At 33.0% G+C, this 17,597-nt stretch overlaps 1 protein-coding gene across 1 annotated transcript; it reads right to left on the bottom strand.

Moving 5' to 3' along the window:
• Positions 1-4,499: 4,499 nt before the first annotated feature.
• Positions 4,500-16,256, bottom strand: LOC129224981 (uncharacterized). The gene is made up of 5 exons (XM_054859528.1): positions 16,168-16,256; positions 16,053-16,092; positions 10,564-10,583; positions 7,832-7,901; positions 4,500-4,758 (listed from the first exon to the last, which is right to left on the bottom strand). The coding sequence occupies exons 1-5, from the start codon at positions 16,254-16,256 to the stop codon at positions 4,573-4,575; spliced, it is 405 nt and encodes a 134-aa protein (XP_054715503.1). The 3' UTR covers positions 4,500-4,572.
• Between the last annotated feature and the right edge of the window lie 1,341 nt (positions 16,257-17,597).

Below are 17,597 nucleotides of genomic sequence, written 5' to 3'. Positions count from 1 at the left end.
AAAAGAAGAAGAAAATTTATAAACTTGGAAACTTGGCGAGGAATGATGAAATACTTCTTTAACATTCAACCCGAAGTGTAAAGAGGAAGCTCCTGAAATTTAATTCGCTTCTTTTTACTTTCTTTTATATCTAATATATAGAAGAAAGTATTGGATTCGTGCAAATTTTCGAATTTCGAATTTTGACGGATTCGAACGTTTTGAGGTGTGCTGAGTCCATTTCGACCATTTTTGGAAAATGTCTGTCTGTCTGTGTGTGTGTGTGTATGTATGTATGTGTGTATGTATGTGTGTCACGTCTGTGTGTGACCAGTTTTTTGTGGCCGCTCTACAACAAAAACTACCGCATGAAATCGAACGAAATTTATACACGTATGTGCCCCTATGTGAACTTGTGCATATTAATTTTTGGCACGAATTCCTCCAAGGGGGGGGGGTGGAGCAATGGGACGTTTTTCGAGTTACGCGTGCTTGCTATTCCTCAGGAAGTAACTGGCGGAATCAAACAAAATTTGGTCCATATGTTGGTATTAACAGGAACAGGTGCTGATTCAATTTTGGTGTCAATAACTCAAACGGGGGTTGAGCTATAGAGCGTTTTTTGTCGTCAATTGTGACTGCTGTATCTCAAGAAATAATGAACGAAATGAAAGAAAAATTTATCGGCAAGTAGCCCTTAGTGGGTATAAGAACTGATTTTATTTTTGTGTCAACAGCTAAAAAGGGGTTAGCGCAATCACCCGTTCTTTTTTTCCATTGTGAGTGCCCTCTCTCAAGAAGTAATGCTACGTTCTGGTTGAAATTTGGAATATATGTGAATCCATATGTAAACAGGCTTTGGTTCAATTTTGACGCCGATCGCTCCAAGAGGTGTTGATTTTTTTTTTTTGCGAATAAAAATATTTTTATTAATGCAACAATAAGAAAGATAAATCGTAATAGATTGTCGTCTGCGTATTTCTCGTGATTTTAATTGTATGGAAATGATCGGAAATATTATCTCAATGATTTAAAATTTTTAACTGTTGCCATCTTATGTTTGTTAACAAATAAAATATTTGTAATTAATTCAAGCAAGGCTTTTAAAATAACTTTCAATTTTCGCTCTTTGCTTTGCTTTTGCAATAATTCAGACATTGGGATAGTCGTCAAGTTTTTGCATGTGTAATTTTGTTTTGTTGGAAATATTGCTTCCTCGTCAAGCATGGGGAGGGATCAGAAAAATATAGAAGAAAGTTTCGTGATGGCCACAACATACTAGTTTGACTTGTGAAATTTTGTATGAACAATCGGTTTCATATACGTTTTCAATTTCCAACATCTGCTGGCCTTTTATTATTATTACTTTGTCTTTTAAATACTCCTCGCCCCCTCACGGATCTATTGCCCCTTTGAGGAGCCAAATCGCCCTTTGAGGGCGATTAACCCCACGTTGGAAACTATTGATTTAGATATCGTTTTTGAGTTTTATCGGCCTTGAGAAATATCGCATACCAGCGACAATTGTGACAAATACTAAATTTTGAGTGCATGCTTTTTTTTAAATGCATGATCATATTTTTTATTACTGATTTATTAAAACATTACTTCGAAAAGATCAGTGTCTTTATAATTGACTAGTGGTACCCGCACAGCTTTGCCCGTAATAGAAAAATTAAAAGATATTTTGGTTCGTATGTATATTTACAAATAATGTATGGTGAATTTTCTCGCCAATTATCTTGTACCCATATTACGGTTCCACGTTATGATAATTTCTTATCTTGCCAATTGGCTTGTGCCCATGTTAAGGTTTCACGTTATGATAATTTCGTAATTTACTCGTCCATCTTATGATAATTTTGTTCTTAAAATTGGAATAGAAAAAGAACCACATCGAATTTTTGAAAAATCGCTTCGAGGTGCACACTCCCATGCTACAAACTAACTTTGTGCCAAATTTTATGAAAATCGGCCTAACGGTCTAGGCGCTATGCGCGTCACAGAGATCCTGACAGACAGAGAGACTTTCAGCTTTATCATTAGTAAAGAAGAGTAATTTGTCAAAAAGTAACATATCCAATTTTTTGAAAAACTCATTTTATGACTTTTCTAAATCTTTCAGATGACCTCAATTGAATCATTTACTCTCAAGAAGTCCAAACGGGTCAAATCCTAGTTTATTTAAGGGCAAAAGTTTGAGTTTTTGAAGGAAAGGTAACAAATCCATCCTCTAGACTTTTTATTTGGAACAAAAAGGAACATATCCTGAATGAATCTGTAGAACGAAACATTTTTACCTAACCGGATTTCAATGGCCTTGCATTCCAGAATCCTTGGTCAAGAAAACTGACGGAGTTGCTCGACTGGGTTTGAATTTCGGTTTGGGAGATTTTAATGCAACCTTTAAAAAATAACTTACATGAAAAATAAAAACAAAATTATCTCATGCAATATTTATTGTCTCCAAAGAGTAACTTCAAAAATGTACACAAAGTTTCCTAACATAACTTGAGTTAACAAGTTTATCAAAGTTTCCTGATATAACAACTTGAAACAACTCGTTCAAACAAAAATTTCAAGCAAAAATTTTAATAAGATAAGTGATTATTATTCTATAATTGCAAATACACTTATTGCACTTTATGGATGAAAATATAATTTTCGTGTCAGGTTCGCATCGATGGGGTCGTTTCCAAAATTTTAAAAGTATTTTTTTTTCTGAAAGAGCATGCTTAAAAACATAGGATCTGACCATTTTTTAAATAATTTGTTTAAGTTTAATATTTTTTAAAAAAATACTTAAATCTGTGCGCTTTCATTGTTTACGTTTCTGCCGATGACATCACAAATGATGAAATACCATTTAGGTGTTGCCATTCACGAACCAAAATATTTAGTTCGCATCTTTACTCACGTGTATTAGCAACGATATGGTTGATAGCAAGCGTAGAGCGCAATTGTAATTCGCTTCTTGATTATCATAACGTTGAAACACGGTAGAAAGATGCGCCTAAGAGCATCACTTGTGACGTCATCACGACCACGCCTTGTTTGAAAAATCGGACATTTTTAAAAAATTAATCAAAAAATAACTGTTGGGAAGATGAAAGTATTTTCTGGGTCCATCTTTTTCCTGTTTTTTTTTGTTTTGTTATTCTATCAATTTCAGTGACGAAAAGGACTATTTTTGCTGAAGGTAACAACCCCATTAGCCTGCGCTATTTTAAGTTTTGTCGACACATAAGTGAAGAACCCTGTTCCACACTGATATGTACTATAGTTAGGGAAAACATAACCTGGCAGCATTGTGAAGGATACGCAGATCCTAACCACAGTATTACAATGCTGCCAGGTTAGGTTTGCCCCAACTATAGTAGCAAATGGAGAGTACATGCATATTTTAGATTACATCAGATATCTGATGACATAGATTCAATATTCGTTGGAAGGATGAACCAAATGTCATATCAATAGAAGTTTCATATTCTTGTACTGACACGGATGAAAGTCGTACGATAGAAATATATTGGTTTTCAATAAGTAATGTAATTGCTGTTAATCTATACATATATAAAAGTGACGGTGTTTCTTTCTTTCTTTCTTTGTGGGTCTTTCTTTCCGATGGCCAGAAGACCCCATAGCACCTACAGCCCTGAAACTTGGCACAAAAATTCGAACGTACCCCGGGCCCGTGCACCTCGAAGCCGAAATTCTAAATTTTGAATTAGTTTTTTTCTAATTAACTAATTAAGCTAAATTTCGACTAATTAGGGGGTAAGAAATCCCCCCACCCCCAAACATTATATATCGTTGGAAAGGATTCTCCTTCCCAAACAAGTTGATGTTTGTTCCATTTTTCTCAATTAATTAGAACAGGAGATATAAGCGATTCTAATTGAGCCAATTTTCAAGGCTTCTCTTTCGAGAAATTGCTATAACACTAGGTCCACTTTCCAGACAATTTTCAACTATAACACTGGGTCCATTTTCCAGACAATTTTTCAATTACTTTCTTTTTAAACATTTTGGAGGAAGTTGCCTTTGTTGCTTATGAATATTTTACTGTTATTACTTTATTTTAAATTCATTGTGCGTATGTTAATTGATTTTCTTTTTTATTAGAAAGTCGCTTGGCGAATTTGGCAATGAGTTATGGAGTTTTTTACATTTAAATGCTACTGCAAGTGTAATTTTGATGTTTTTTTTTTCTTTAGTTCAACGGATTTTCTTTTAAGTTTTTAGCACGGGCATCGCTGTGCGGGTACTGCTAATATTAATATAATAAGTAAACAATTTTCAAATAGTAACGCAAAGTTTTACATTACTAAGACGTTCATAAGTTGAAACAGTCATCATAACATGGTTAACGTTGCATCTGCAGAAACCAAACAGTTTTTTTTAACGTTACTTTCAAACAATAAAGGCTTTAAGATGCATCATGATACGAAGATTCAGGAACAATAACATTTATTTTATTCTCCAAGTATATTCAACGCTTCCAGAGTAATAATAAAATAATAACAATAATATACTATTAATAGCAGGCAAAACCTTCAAAATTAGCTGGCACAGCATATTTGAAAATCCGTATTACATTTCTGGTAAGATTTCACTCCTTGGATATTGAAGCAAAATTTTCTTCAAGCAGACGATGCACTTATAAAAAGATACCAGTAAATTGTTGAAAATTAGAAGTGAGAGATCGGCAGCAGAGATCATGCACAATCCCAGCCACAGTCCCAAATAACCACCGATGCAGCTGATAATTTCAACAGACTGGAAGAGAAGGAAAACCATTATATAAAGGGTTTTTAAAAATTTTAATCTCAATGCAAAAGTGTTTTGAAATTTCTGAGCGATAGTTCTGTCATCATGTGCTTTTTCGATTATGATGTACCCATTAGAGCAGCCAGAAATGCCTTCCGGAGGGGATTTTTTGATCAAAAATACATTCTGAAGGTTTTTTTTTTAATCAAAAGTGCGTTCTGAAGGGTGTTTTTCGATTAAAAAAAAACCCTTCTGGAAATGTTTTTGACGAAAAACACCTTCTGAAGGGGATGTTTTGATCAAAACAGCCCTTTTATATGCATATACTACTGTATTACAATTTGCATTTATGTTAAAACCAATGACTCGCGGGGGGGGGGGGGGTATTTCCCCCCCCCCTCGTTGCGCCACTGGATGTACCTTATCTTCTCAACACTATTTTATCAATGAGGTAAAAAAAATTAAACATCTTTCTTTAACATACGATGTAATTTTAGCATTTACTATTCTTTCACTGTATTATTTTTCTATTTCCTTTGAAGCATCTGAAAGATGAATAATGGGGTCATTTCCGAAATTTTAAAAGAATTTTTTTCTGAAAGAGCATGCTTAAAAACATGGGGGTTGACCATATTTTAAGCAATTTGAAAAAGTTTAGTATTTTTTAAAAATTATTTTGATCGGCGGGCAGATTTAATTTAATTTTTTACGCTTCTGCGCATGACATCACAAGTGATGAAATGCCATTCACTGAAGCCATTCGCGCAGAGTGCAATATTTAATTCACTTCTTTACATGTATGTACCGGCAGCGATATGGTTGATAACAAGGTAGAGCGCAATATTTAATCGCTTCTTGATTATCGTGGAAACGCGGTAGACATCAAGCGTAAGCATTCAGGCACCAGTGAAGTGCGCGCCAAAGTTCATCACTTGTGACGTCATTAAGACCATGCTTTATTTGAAAAGTCGGACATTTAAAACATATAATTAAAAATTGAACGTTTTGAAAGTAAACTATTTTTCTCGCTCCATGTTCTTTTTTGCTCATTCTATTAAGTTCAGTGAATAAAAATAGTACTTTTGAACGATTGAAGCAACCCAATTGAGCTCTGTAAAAGTATTTCTCCATACGCGATGGTATGAAACTAATTTCTATAGTCTCTCTAACTGAAAATATTTGCAAAATAATTTTATGATCTGAATTGCTCTTTGATTTTAGCAAATATAGTTAAACGTAATTATACTTCTGCATGTTTTGAAAAATAAAATAGTTGGAAGTTAAGACTCATTATTTCTCCACTTCTCTTTATTTTCATTCGTTAGAATTCTCTTCCTTATTACTAATAATAAAGCTGAAAGTCTGGATCTCTGTCTGGATGTCTGTGACGCGCATATTGCCTAGACCGTTCGGCTGATTCTCCTGAAATTTGACACACAATTAGTTCGCAGCATGGAGATGGGCACCTCGAAGCGATTTTTCAAAAATTCGATTTTTTTTTCTATCACAATTTTAAGAAAATTTTACCGAGCAAATTATCATAACGTGGACGAGTGCAAATTACCATAACGTGGTGGACGAGAAAATTATCATAACGTGGAACATGGGCGAGCAAATGAGCATAGCAAATTGGCGAGAAATTCATCATCTATTATTTGTAAATATACATGCGAACCAAAGGACCTCTTAATTTTATACTACGGGCAAAGCCGTGCGGGTACCGCTAGTCATTTTATAAAGCTGGAAACATACCTCAACCCGGCAACAAAGTTAACACAATTCAAAATTTTAGGAAAACTTACCAACTATTGATTTAAAATCTAAATTTTAAGCTTTTTCCTGTCCCAAAACTCTGACTAAGTTAGCTTACATAACTGGTGCATGGTGGCGTAAAAACGATGCAATCAATAGTGACACATCACTAAAATTTCACAATTTAGAAGAACATTTTTAGAACTTCAAGCATGCATTATTAATTTAAACAACAAAAATTAACTAGCTTTTCAAGTAATCTCAATATATACAGTATTTTTGGAACATTTATTATATTTACACTTCTTTATCTTTATCTTCTTTACTAATAATAAAGCTGAAAGTCTCTCTGTCTGGATGTCTATATCTCTGTGACGCGCATAGCGCTTAGACCGTTCTGCCGATTTTCATGAAATTTGCACAAAGTTAGTTTGTAGCATGGGGGTGTGCACCTCGAAGCGATTTTTCGAAAATTCGATGTGGTTCTTTTCCAATGTTAAGAACAAAACTATCATAAGATGGACAAGTAAATTACGAAATTATCATAACGTAGAACCGTAACATGGGCACAAGCCAATTGGCGAGATACGAAATTATCATAACGTGGAACCTAATATGGGTACAAGCCAACTGGCGATAAATTCACCATACATTATTTGTAAATATACAGGCGAACCAAAAGACCTTTTAATTTTCTACTACGGGCAAAGCCGTGCGGGTACCACTAGTTACTAATAATAAAGCTGAAAGTCTCTCTGTCTGGATCTCTCTCTGTCCAGATCTCTGTCTGTCAGGATCTCTGTGACGCGCATAGCGCCTAAATCGTTCGGCCGATTTTCATGAAATTTGGCACAGAATTAGTTTGTAGCATGGGGGTTTACACCTTGAAGCGATTTTTCAAAAATTCGATTTTGTTCTCTTTATATTCCAATTTTAAGAACATTTCCCCGAGCAAAATTATCATAAGATGGACGAGTAAATTACCAAGTTATCATAACGTGGAACCGTAACATGGGCAAGCCAATTGGCAGGAAATTTATCATACATTATTTGTAAATATACAGGCGCACCAAAAGACCTTTTAATTTTTCTACTATGGGCAAAGCCGTGCGGGTGCCACTAGTAATAATAAAAATTAAGGGTTATTAAATATTTAAATTTTAGTTTTCATAAATTTTCTTAACCTTAAAGTAAAAATTATTGACTCTACTGCAGTTAAAAATTTTATGAAACTTCCTCGCAATGTTTAAAAATATTTAAAGGGAGAAAAAAAATTTTTTTCTCAAAAAATGTTTTGTTTTATAACATTGAGAAATGGACTAAAACTTACCTCATACAAGGGTTTGTGTGAAACTTTTGTCAAAGGAGAATCTTTAAAATGAAAGTTGATGCGAGTAGATCTATATATTAAAAAAAAATAATAAAAATAAAAATAACTTATAGAAAGTATCAAAATCAAAATTATCCAACCGAGCACAAAGGAAGTGCAGTTCGATTCTTTTCAAGAGATTTATTTAAATTAAATGCTTTTGTTATCATTGCTGACCGTTGTCCCAGAATTTTTTGATCCTACCTCGTATGATTATTTTTATTTTTAGTAGTATCTTTAAAAAGCAAAATCCACCAATTGTTAGAGAACATTAGAAACCCATCTGTTTGATGACAGATGTAATTGATTACAAATAATCCATTTCAAATTTAGTGGACTTATAGAAAGTATTTATAAGTCTGATTTGTTATTAAGTACAAATGTTCTTAATAACTTTTTTCCCAGTGTGTTTAACGATAACCGTATATCAACAGTTGACACTGGCAAGACACAAGCTATTATTCAGCTTGAGGATTTTGTGTTTTCCAGGGAGGAGGTTCTATTTCATTTGAAAAAAATTAAAGTAACTAAAGCTCCGAGACCAGATAATAATCATCCAAAAAATTTAGTTGAATGTGCAGAGGAATTAGTAGATGTTATTCTAAATATTTTAATGCTTCTTATAACTCAGGGACAGTGCCAGAGAACTGGAAACTGGCTAATATAGCGCCGCTCTCTTCAAGAAAAGGTCTAAAGTAATGCTGGGAATTATAGACCTGTAAGTCTGACTTCAGTGGTTTGTAAGATTTTCGAAACCTTGATCAAAATTAATATTATGAATTTCTTAGAGACTAATAGTCTGTTGACTAGTTTGCAGTATGGGTTCAGGAAAAGTAAATCGTGTGCTACTAATTTATTGCATTTCTACGACAAGGTTACCTTGGCTTTAGATAACAAAAAGTGTGTGGATGTTGTTTATATTGATTTTCAAAAAGCTTTTGATAAGGTTCCGCATGATTTCTCTTCTCAGAAAACTAGTTGATAGGAATAGGAGAAAATTTTTTACTTTGGGTTAGAAATTGGCTGACTGGAAGGAACTAAAGAGTAGTTGTGAGGGAAAATAACTCTAAATGGAGTGATGTTTCAAGCGGGGTTCCGCAGGGTTCAGTTTTAGGGCCTTTCTTGTTTATTATTTTTATGAATGACATCAATAAGAACATTTCTTTAAGCACGAATTGTTTTGCTGATGATGTAAAAGTTATGGGGATTGTAGAAAATTAAGAACAGGTAAAGCAACTTCAAGGGGATTTAGATTATGTTACTAAGTGAGCGGATAAGTAGGGTATGGCAGTTAATGCAGGGAAATGTCAAGTGCTACACTTAGGTCATGGAAATAAGCGTACGAGTTATCGTTTACAGGGTTCAGTCATTAGTCATCTAGAAAATGTTATTGATCTGGGTATCTTAATAAATCAGGGCTTCAAGTTTAGTCAACAGTGCGGTCTTGCAAGTAACAAAGCCTACAGATTGCTTGGGTTTATCAATAGATCTATTTCAAACAAATCTAAGAAGGTTCTTCTGCCTTTATATAGGAGTTTAGTGAGACCCCATTTGGGGTATGCTGTGCAGTTTTGGTCGCCTTATCTGTGGAAAGATATTTGTGAATTGGAAAGGGTTCAAAGAAGGGTAACTGGACTAGTAAGGGGACTTTCAGATTTAAATTATGATACCAGACTTAATAGGTTTAATATGTATAGCCTGGAGCAAAGGAGGATCAGATGGAACACGATTCAGTTGTTTAAATTTATCAAAATGAATGATGTTAATGGATTTAATTTTTGCATTTTATTAGGACGAGAGGTCATTGTTTCAAGCTATTCAAATCTCAGAATAACCTGGAAATAAGGAAAAACTACTACTTTAGTAAGGTTATATGCACTTGGAACAGCTTACCGGAAGAGATGGTAATGAGCAAGGGGGTGGATAGCCCCTCTTAAAGAGGGGCCATTGATCTTCATTGTGGACTAATAAATTGACTAGAGCCAGCCTGCTGGGCCAAGAGCCTATTTCTAGTCGACTCATTTGTATTTGTATTTGTGTTTGAGTGTTTTATGATTTTTTTATTTCGAAACGAGCAACTTTATGCAGAAATGTATTAAGCTGTAACTGGAGGGGAAAAATTTTTTTTCATGCAAAATCCTTTTGGGATATTTCTTTTTCCCCTTAGTTATAATTACTGCAGTTATTTTTGAGAACCGATGATGGTAATATGACACTTTTCACACTTTCCTGCCTAATTTGAAATTTGAAATTGAATGACTCAGACGTTCTTTGAAAACTCTATCTATCAAGCGAGCGCAAATCTATCAAGCTAGAGACTAGCGGCTATTCTAGAAATTGAAGTTTAAAAAACGCAGCTTTAGCCTTTTTTCAATCACTTTTGTGCGTTATAGTCACCTTTACATTCAAATAAATAAATAAAAATTAAATTAAATAAAAAAAATGGTAGCTAAAGAAATATGTAGAATGCATACTGTATAAACACAATCAAAACAACGTGATATCTGTTTACAGAATTAGTAATAATTGATCCTAAGATCAATTATACATATATCAATATCTCAGATTTGTATTAACAGCCTAATTTAAAATTGTAGAGCCTAACTTAAAGCAAAAATATTTTCTAAAGAGTGAGAAAGTCATCCAAAGACTATACAATCAAGTTAGTAGAAACGTAACGTGAAAATACTTACACTTTTTCATGAAAGAATGCCTAAAAAAGAAATTTAACGTTATTGAGGAGTTACTCTTGCAATATAAAAACAATAAATATACAATTGGAAAAGAAATTCGCAACTCTAATAAACTATAGGGGGCGCTGCAGCCACTGTCTAATGGCGGATGAAAAAGGTAAAACAAACGCATGTCTTAACTTATAACTTTCTTTGACGCTTAGTGACTGACAGTAATTTTTTATCGTGTTTGTGGGAAGCTTTCTTTTCTATTCTTCTGAAATTACGTTACATCATAAACTGTCTGAAGCCTGTAATTTACCACAAAGAAAACACGTGGAATGAAATGTTTTACCTTTTTCTTTAGTATTGTTAATCACCACAAGGTAGCGTATTCCAGCTCTGGAGTTGGGAATAACAGAATTTTTAAAAAAATACTAAGCACTTTTCATAATACTCTCAAAAGGATAAAATAGCTTTTCTCGGTCAGAAAGGACAGTTACAGTATTCCTGTAGTTTTCAATTATTCCAAGAAAATGACCCCACAAACGAAGAATACTGCGGCTCAAGTCATGTAGAGATTTTCTTATTATTTAGTTTTCAATCATAAATTTGAGTGTTGAAGCATGCATATTTGTTTAAACGGGAAAGTTTGGTTTGAAATTACTTGAGCCGCGCTTTTCTTCGTTTGAGGAGTCATTTTCTTGAAATAATTGAAAACTACATGAATACTGAAACTGTACTTTCTGACCAAGAAAAGTTGTTTTATCCTTTTGAGTGCATTATGAAAAGTGCTTAGTATTTTTTTTTAAAATTCTGTTATTTTATTCTTTTTAGTGTAAATGTATTTCAGAAGTAGAATAATGTTACCATCAAGAAACGTCACCCTAAATTTTCCTATAAATGCTCCATACTAAAAGAAAACTTATCCTACGTACGTGTCTGAAACTTTAAGCAGTTGAGCCTAAAAATTTATCCTTGTTCCTCTCTATGATATATCTGTGTGCTAAATTATTAGAAATATTTATGTATGAAAAGATTTCCCAAACTATTTTATGTTTCACAGCATACAAGTTACTCGCCATAAAGATCTTAATATTGCCTGTTTCCTTAGCCCCGTTATCGTTATCGATTATGGGCATAGATGAGAATAAAAATCCTAAGAAAGCAATGATATTGAATACATTTCATGCTTGCTTCAGAGAAACCTTGATTCAAAATCTTCATTATGATTGCTATTAACATTACTGTTGTAAGGCAACAAAATTTGTAACAATGGATTTTATATTTAAACATTTAATGGGGTAATTACGTGAAATTTGCTGTTTTGCCCTAACCGAAATAATAATTTTATTTTAGAATTTTAATTTTTCAGCGTTAAGTTGTACCTTAGGATTAAGCAAATCATTTAGTGAAATCCCGAAATCTAAGTGATCTAGATGCTGAGATAAAAGCAAAATCAAGCCTCAGATTACTCCGTGACAATCAGGCCTAGTATAATAAAAGTGCTTAAAAAACCGTCTTTTTAATAAAAATACTCACTATTACGTTTACAATATCAGTACACTTGCACTACTTGAACTAAGGAGTTCGCGGAGCTTCACATAGATCTTACTAAGAATCACCCAATGGGATGTCACGGGAGGTCACTGCGACCTCCAAAAAATAGCCTTATTCGGTAAATTTTGTGTGTCGATTCGGCAAACAGGGTGATAGTATTGAAAGTGCAATTGTTTATTCTCAAATGTATTTTATTATTTGTGAACACTTCCTTTGTTCTTTATCAAAGTTACGGAATATTATTTAATGCTTTTCAAATGTCTGAAGAAATAAGTAAATATTTTTGCTTTTATTACAATTATTGTTATCGTTATTATTTTATGGGGCTTGAGATCTTACCTCATTATGTGCGCATGCGTGCTCATATTTTAACATCAGGTAAAATTAAGGGCTCTGTTCAGAAAACTAAGAATTTTCAACCTCCCAAATATTTAAGTCCGGGGCTCTCCTTCTAAGATTAAAAGTCACTACATTTTCCAATGCTTTTCTCCTATACGTGCTTCGCAAACACAATGATCCATGTTGAGCGGGTCAAATCGTGGGTCTAGCGACGGCCACGGTCAAATTCCATACTTTGTTGTATACAAGTTTGAAAGTGTTTCAGTTTGCTTGATATTCACGTACACCGTTTCTAGAGAATCTGGACTCACATTTACATTGCAGGATGTAAAACATTTATTTTTAAATATTCCAAGTATTGAAATTAAAACAATTCTTCTTAAAATGAATTGTAAAACTGATTTGTCAGTCAGACTACTGTATGCAGCCTAAACGTTTTATCACACTTCATTTAAAATTTTAAAACTGACAATTTGTTAGGGTAAAACACACACACACACGCAGAAATTCAATATTAAGTCTTTTACATTTAATTTCAAGCGCTAGCCGCCTTTAAAGGCTACATGTTTAGTCTTTTTGTACAATTCATTTTCTATGCCATTCATCTGTTAGCGGAAAGACTGCCGTCTTCGGTGGCTGCTAGAAAACATTTAGTATAATAAATATTTCGATCAGTATCTATACATCCGAACATTTATTGAAATCTATCATATCTATCTCTGTGTCTATATATATCTGTATCTATCTTTGTAACTTTCTTATTTATCCACTCTACTCTCTTAAAAAATTCCAGCGATTTAAACTCAGACTGAGTAAATTTTCACTCCTTTACAGTTTCGAAAACGCACTTTCCTTATAGGAGTGAATTTCATTCCTTTTGCGGAGCGGTTATTTTCACTCCGTTTGGATAAGCTAATTTCACTCCCTTTTGATAAGTGTTTTCCACTCTTTTTTGAGACTAAATTAATATCCTAAATGAGTGACTGCTTTCCGTTTTGGAAAGCCGCTATTTCACTCTTTTTTAGAATAAAATAGATAAAATCATTTCACTCTCATTTGGTGAAATTGCTTTTTAAATGTGTTTTCATGTGCTTATGCTGTGTATTTGAATTTAAAACTGTTTTCAAAATTGTTATTTCACTTGAAAAAAAATAGGTTAAAAAACTGTGAAAAAAAAAAAACTATTTTTAGTGTTTCCGAAGAGGTTGCACAAAAACTGTATGGTAAGTACGAAGACTTTTCTAATTTATTAAAAGTTTAACTGGTAATATTTCTTGAACTACTCGTATATCGTTACAAATCACCCACGTGCAATATTACGTACAGTTCCGAATTTAAAGATTGAAATAAAATTAAACAAACCCACACAGTTCCAAATAAATAGATTTAAAATTTTGAAACTCTATATTGATATTCTCGGTATGCCTTTTAACATTAATAATGTTTTAAAAGTTACCTCAGTTCAAATTAATTTAAAAAGTCACTCATAAGTTATGACAAGATACGTTTGAATTCAATTTTGTTTCTTCGGGGACATTCATTAATTACGTAAAGACAATTTCGGCAATATTTTTGACCTTCCCTTCCCCCTATGTAAGGGTAAGATTCCCCCCCCCCATCTTACGTAAGATTCTTTTTTTTTCTTCACAATAATAAAATAACAAATATTACATCACTGAGATCGTTCTTAAATTAACTATCATTATTATTTTTTAAAACCTTTCTGAGTAAAGAAATATTTACTGTAAGGAATCTAGACCGAATGTTTTTCGACAAATAATTTTTGTATATGATGCGATACTAATTAAAAATAAGACATGCAAAACACAGAGCGATTATTTCATTATATTTTACACGTTTCATTCTTTGAAACACAAAACAGCTCATCCTATAATACATACTTTTACCTTCCTGAAGCAAATGAAATATAATATTTGCCAAACCACTTGACCGCGGATTTCTAATATAAAATATCGGCTTGGAAAATATTAGTAAGTTTGGAAGAAAAAGTTACAAAAAGTTCGCCGTAACATTGCACGTGGATGATTTGTAATGACATACGAGCAGTTCAAGAAATATTAACAGTTACAAGTTTTAATAAAAAAGAAAATTCTTCGCACTTACCATGCAGTTTTTGTGCACTTCCTTCAGAAACCTCATTCGGCAACAAATATTGTTTAAATTCATTAAATGAAGACATTTAGATAGCGACATCCACTTGGTACTCGCGACCAACGTTGGGTAAGCCTAACGTGGAAGTATAGAAGATTCTCCCTAAACAAAATCACGTGACGGAATCGAACCAATGAAAATGTTCTTGAGTCCTTCTTTTAAAGAATGTTTTTATATTTCGCTCATCAAAGGAATGTTTCCGAATTTCACGCGAATAAAGAAAAGTTTTAGTCTTGGTTTTTTCGTAAAGCGTCTTTTTTCGATAAAGCTAGCACTCAGAAAGAATGAATGCACCCGCAATAGATTTCACTCTTTTTAAGAGTTATTTTTTCGCTCTTTTGAATTAAGAGTGTAGCTATATTAATCAATCTAAATATATTTTATTAATTTCAAGAGAACATTTCCTATATATCAATATCTCAGATTTGCATTAACAGCCTAATTTAAAATTGTAGAGCCTAACTTAAAGCAAAAATATTTTCTAAAGCGTGAGAAAGTCACCCAAAGACTATACAATTAAGTTAATAGAAACGTTATGTGAAAATACTTACATTTCCATCTACATACATCTCTGTATATCCATCACTCTATATTTATCAAACTACATCTTTTATAAGTTTCAAGAGAACATTTCCTATATCTATATCCATCTGCAGATATTTATCTGCATCTATATTTATCTATGTTCATATTTATCAATCTATCCCTTTCAGAGGGAAAATTGGAGAATGTTTCAACATTGCTGCACTTTACACTGATAAATGCATAAGCTAAGTCGCAATGTATATTTATTTCAAATCCTGAAATGAAGTCATGGGGAAAAATTCATTGTCACAGATTCCTAACAATTCGAAGGCTATTAGAGTTTCGCCACTTACAACAATACTTTGACACAACATTTACGGCCGGTTCTATTGAATAAAAAAAGCTAATAATCATATACAACATTAAAACTTTTTTACTAATTACTTTTTATACCAAAGATCGGGCGACGAGGGGCACAGTATATCTTCGGCGAAAACTACATCTGCATGACATGCATTTCATGCTTCTGGGCTGTATAGCTTGACCGTGGAGGATGGCGGATGAACTTGAAGCGGAAACGGACATCTTCATTTTGTAATAGGTAGGAACATAAAGAACGCGAAAGCAAATAAGCTTACACCACTCGCGCGATTTCACTGATCCTACCTATCACAAAATTAATAGGTCCGTTTCCGCTTCAAGTTCATCCGCCATCTCTCCGCGATCAAGTTTTACGGTTTTCTCGGGAAGCACACACACCCAAACAAACTAACAAACAAACGTAGATTTTAATTTGTTCATAACTGAGTAGTAAGTTGGAGTAGCTACATATACCACGCAAATATGCACTAACATTCATTTTAATATTTATTGCAAGAATGACTTTAACTTTGAATTAAAAAAAATATTCTTACTTCTTTTCTTTCAGATATTTCAGCATGGTAAATTAATTTCCTAAGAATAAAAGAAGAAGGGGAGAAAAAACTTATACATTAGAGAATACATAAGTTTAGAATAAACAACTCTCACTTTCCGTACCAGTAATGGGCCATTTGGTTCATTTCTTGTTCTGATAATCGCTTAACAGATTCAAATAACCATGTTACAAATGATGACATGATTACATGAATCAAATTAACATGTGTTTTTAACACGTGGAAAGTTGAACCGAAGCATAAGTTAAACAGCAAACCGTCTAACTGAAAATTAGCTTATGTTTTAGTAATTGGCCATCATGTCCATTAATGGAATAATGGAATAATACATGAACCTAAAATGGTTCGCCACTTAAATACTACGGCAAGCTTATTTTATGTGTCATAAACATTTACAGACTATTAAATGTTTATTGAACTACAAAAAAAAAGTTCCAATAAAAATGAATAAATTAATTAATAAATGTCATTAAGAAAATTAAAATCTAGAAGATTTACTTCTTAAAAAACATGTTTGAACTGGAATGAAAAATAGCTGTTGATCCTACTTAAACAGACACAATTTAATCAATAACAGGTATAGCTAAACTTTTTCTTTTGTATAATTGAAGGAAAGAGTTTCGATTAGGAATGCCTTGATTAATAGGCAGTAATCGGCCAAATATCACCGATTAATAGGCACAAAAATATTTTTTGATTAAAATTACTTCAAGCATGCCTAGAACAAGAAGTTATACAAAATACATTTCCAGACAATCAGTAATGTAAAAATAAGAAATAACAACGTATAATTGTACAAAACTGCAGATTACCGCAAACACGTGTTTCGGGGTTGCAAGGAACCTTTTTTTTCTATCCAAAATAAGTGAGCTTATGAATGAAAAAATTATCCGCCAAAAGCTCTTTTTGCTAAATGTCTTTTCATCCATAAGCTCAAACATGTACCAACATGTGTTGGTCATGTATGAACCAAACATGTGTCTGCAGTAATCTGGAGTTTTGTGCAATTATATAGTTTTGTGCAATTTTGTGATAAGCGAGGTTGAACTGTATTCTTATTCGAACAATTTTTTTGTGTTTCAGTTATTGTTTTTACTGTTTATACACATAACTGAAATATATATATATTACAATTGGTTTTAAAATGATTGATTTTTTTTTCAACAAAAAGGCTGTTGTAATTTAATATATTTTGATTATTTAAAGCAGGTTTTAAGTTTTATTAAGAAATGATGATTGAAGCAACGTTATTTTTTTAAATTCAATTTCACTACTTTATATCCACATGTTCTAATATTCCTCATTTTTTCGTGCAATGTTCCAATATTTCTCATGTGTCAATAATTGGGCACGTTAAATATGTCCGTGATCACAAAGTCCTCCAATTTTCCAATCCAGAGATCAATACCTCTGGATGTGCTGAATCAGGGGTTGAGCGGCTCCTGGTCTGGTTGAAAAAACAGAATTTTCTCAGGGTCCCATATAACCAGTTAAATCACCCGTAGTGGGAGGTACAGGGGATCC

This window comes from Uloborus diversus, chromosome 6, assembly GCF_026930045.1.
Source record: "Uloborus diversus isolate 005 chromosome 6, Udiv.v.3.1, whole genome shotgun sequence".
Lineage (NCBI taxonomy): Eukaryota > Metazoa > Arthropoda > Arachnida > Araneae > Uloboridae > Uloborus > Uloborus diversus.
This window is presented reverse-complemented; position numbering and strand designations above follow the sequence as displayed.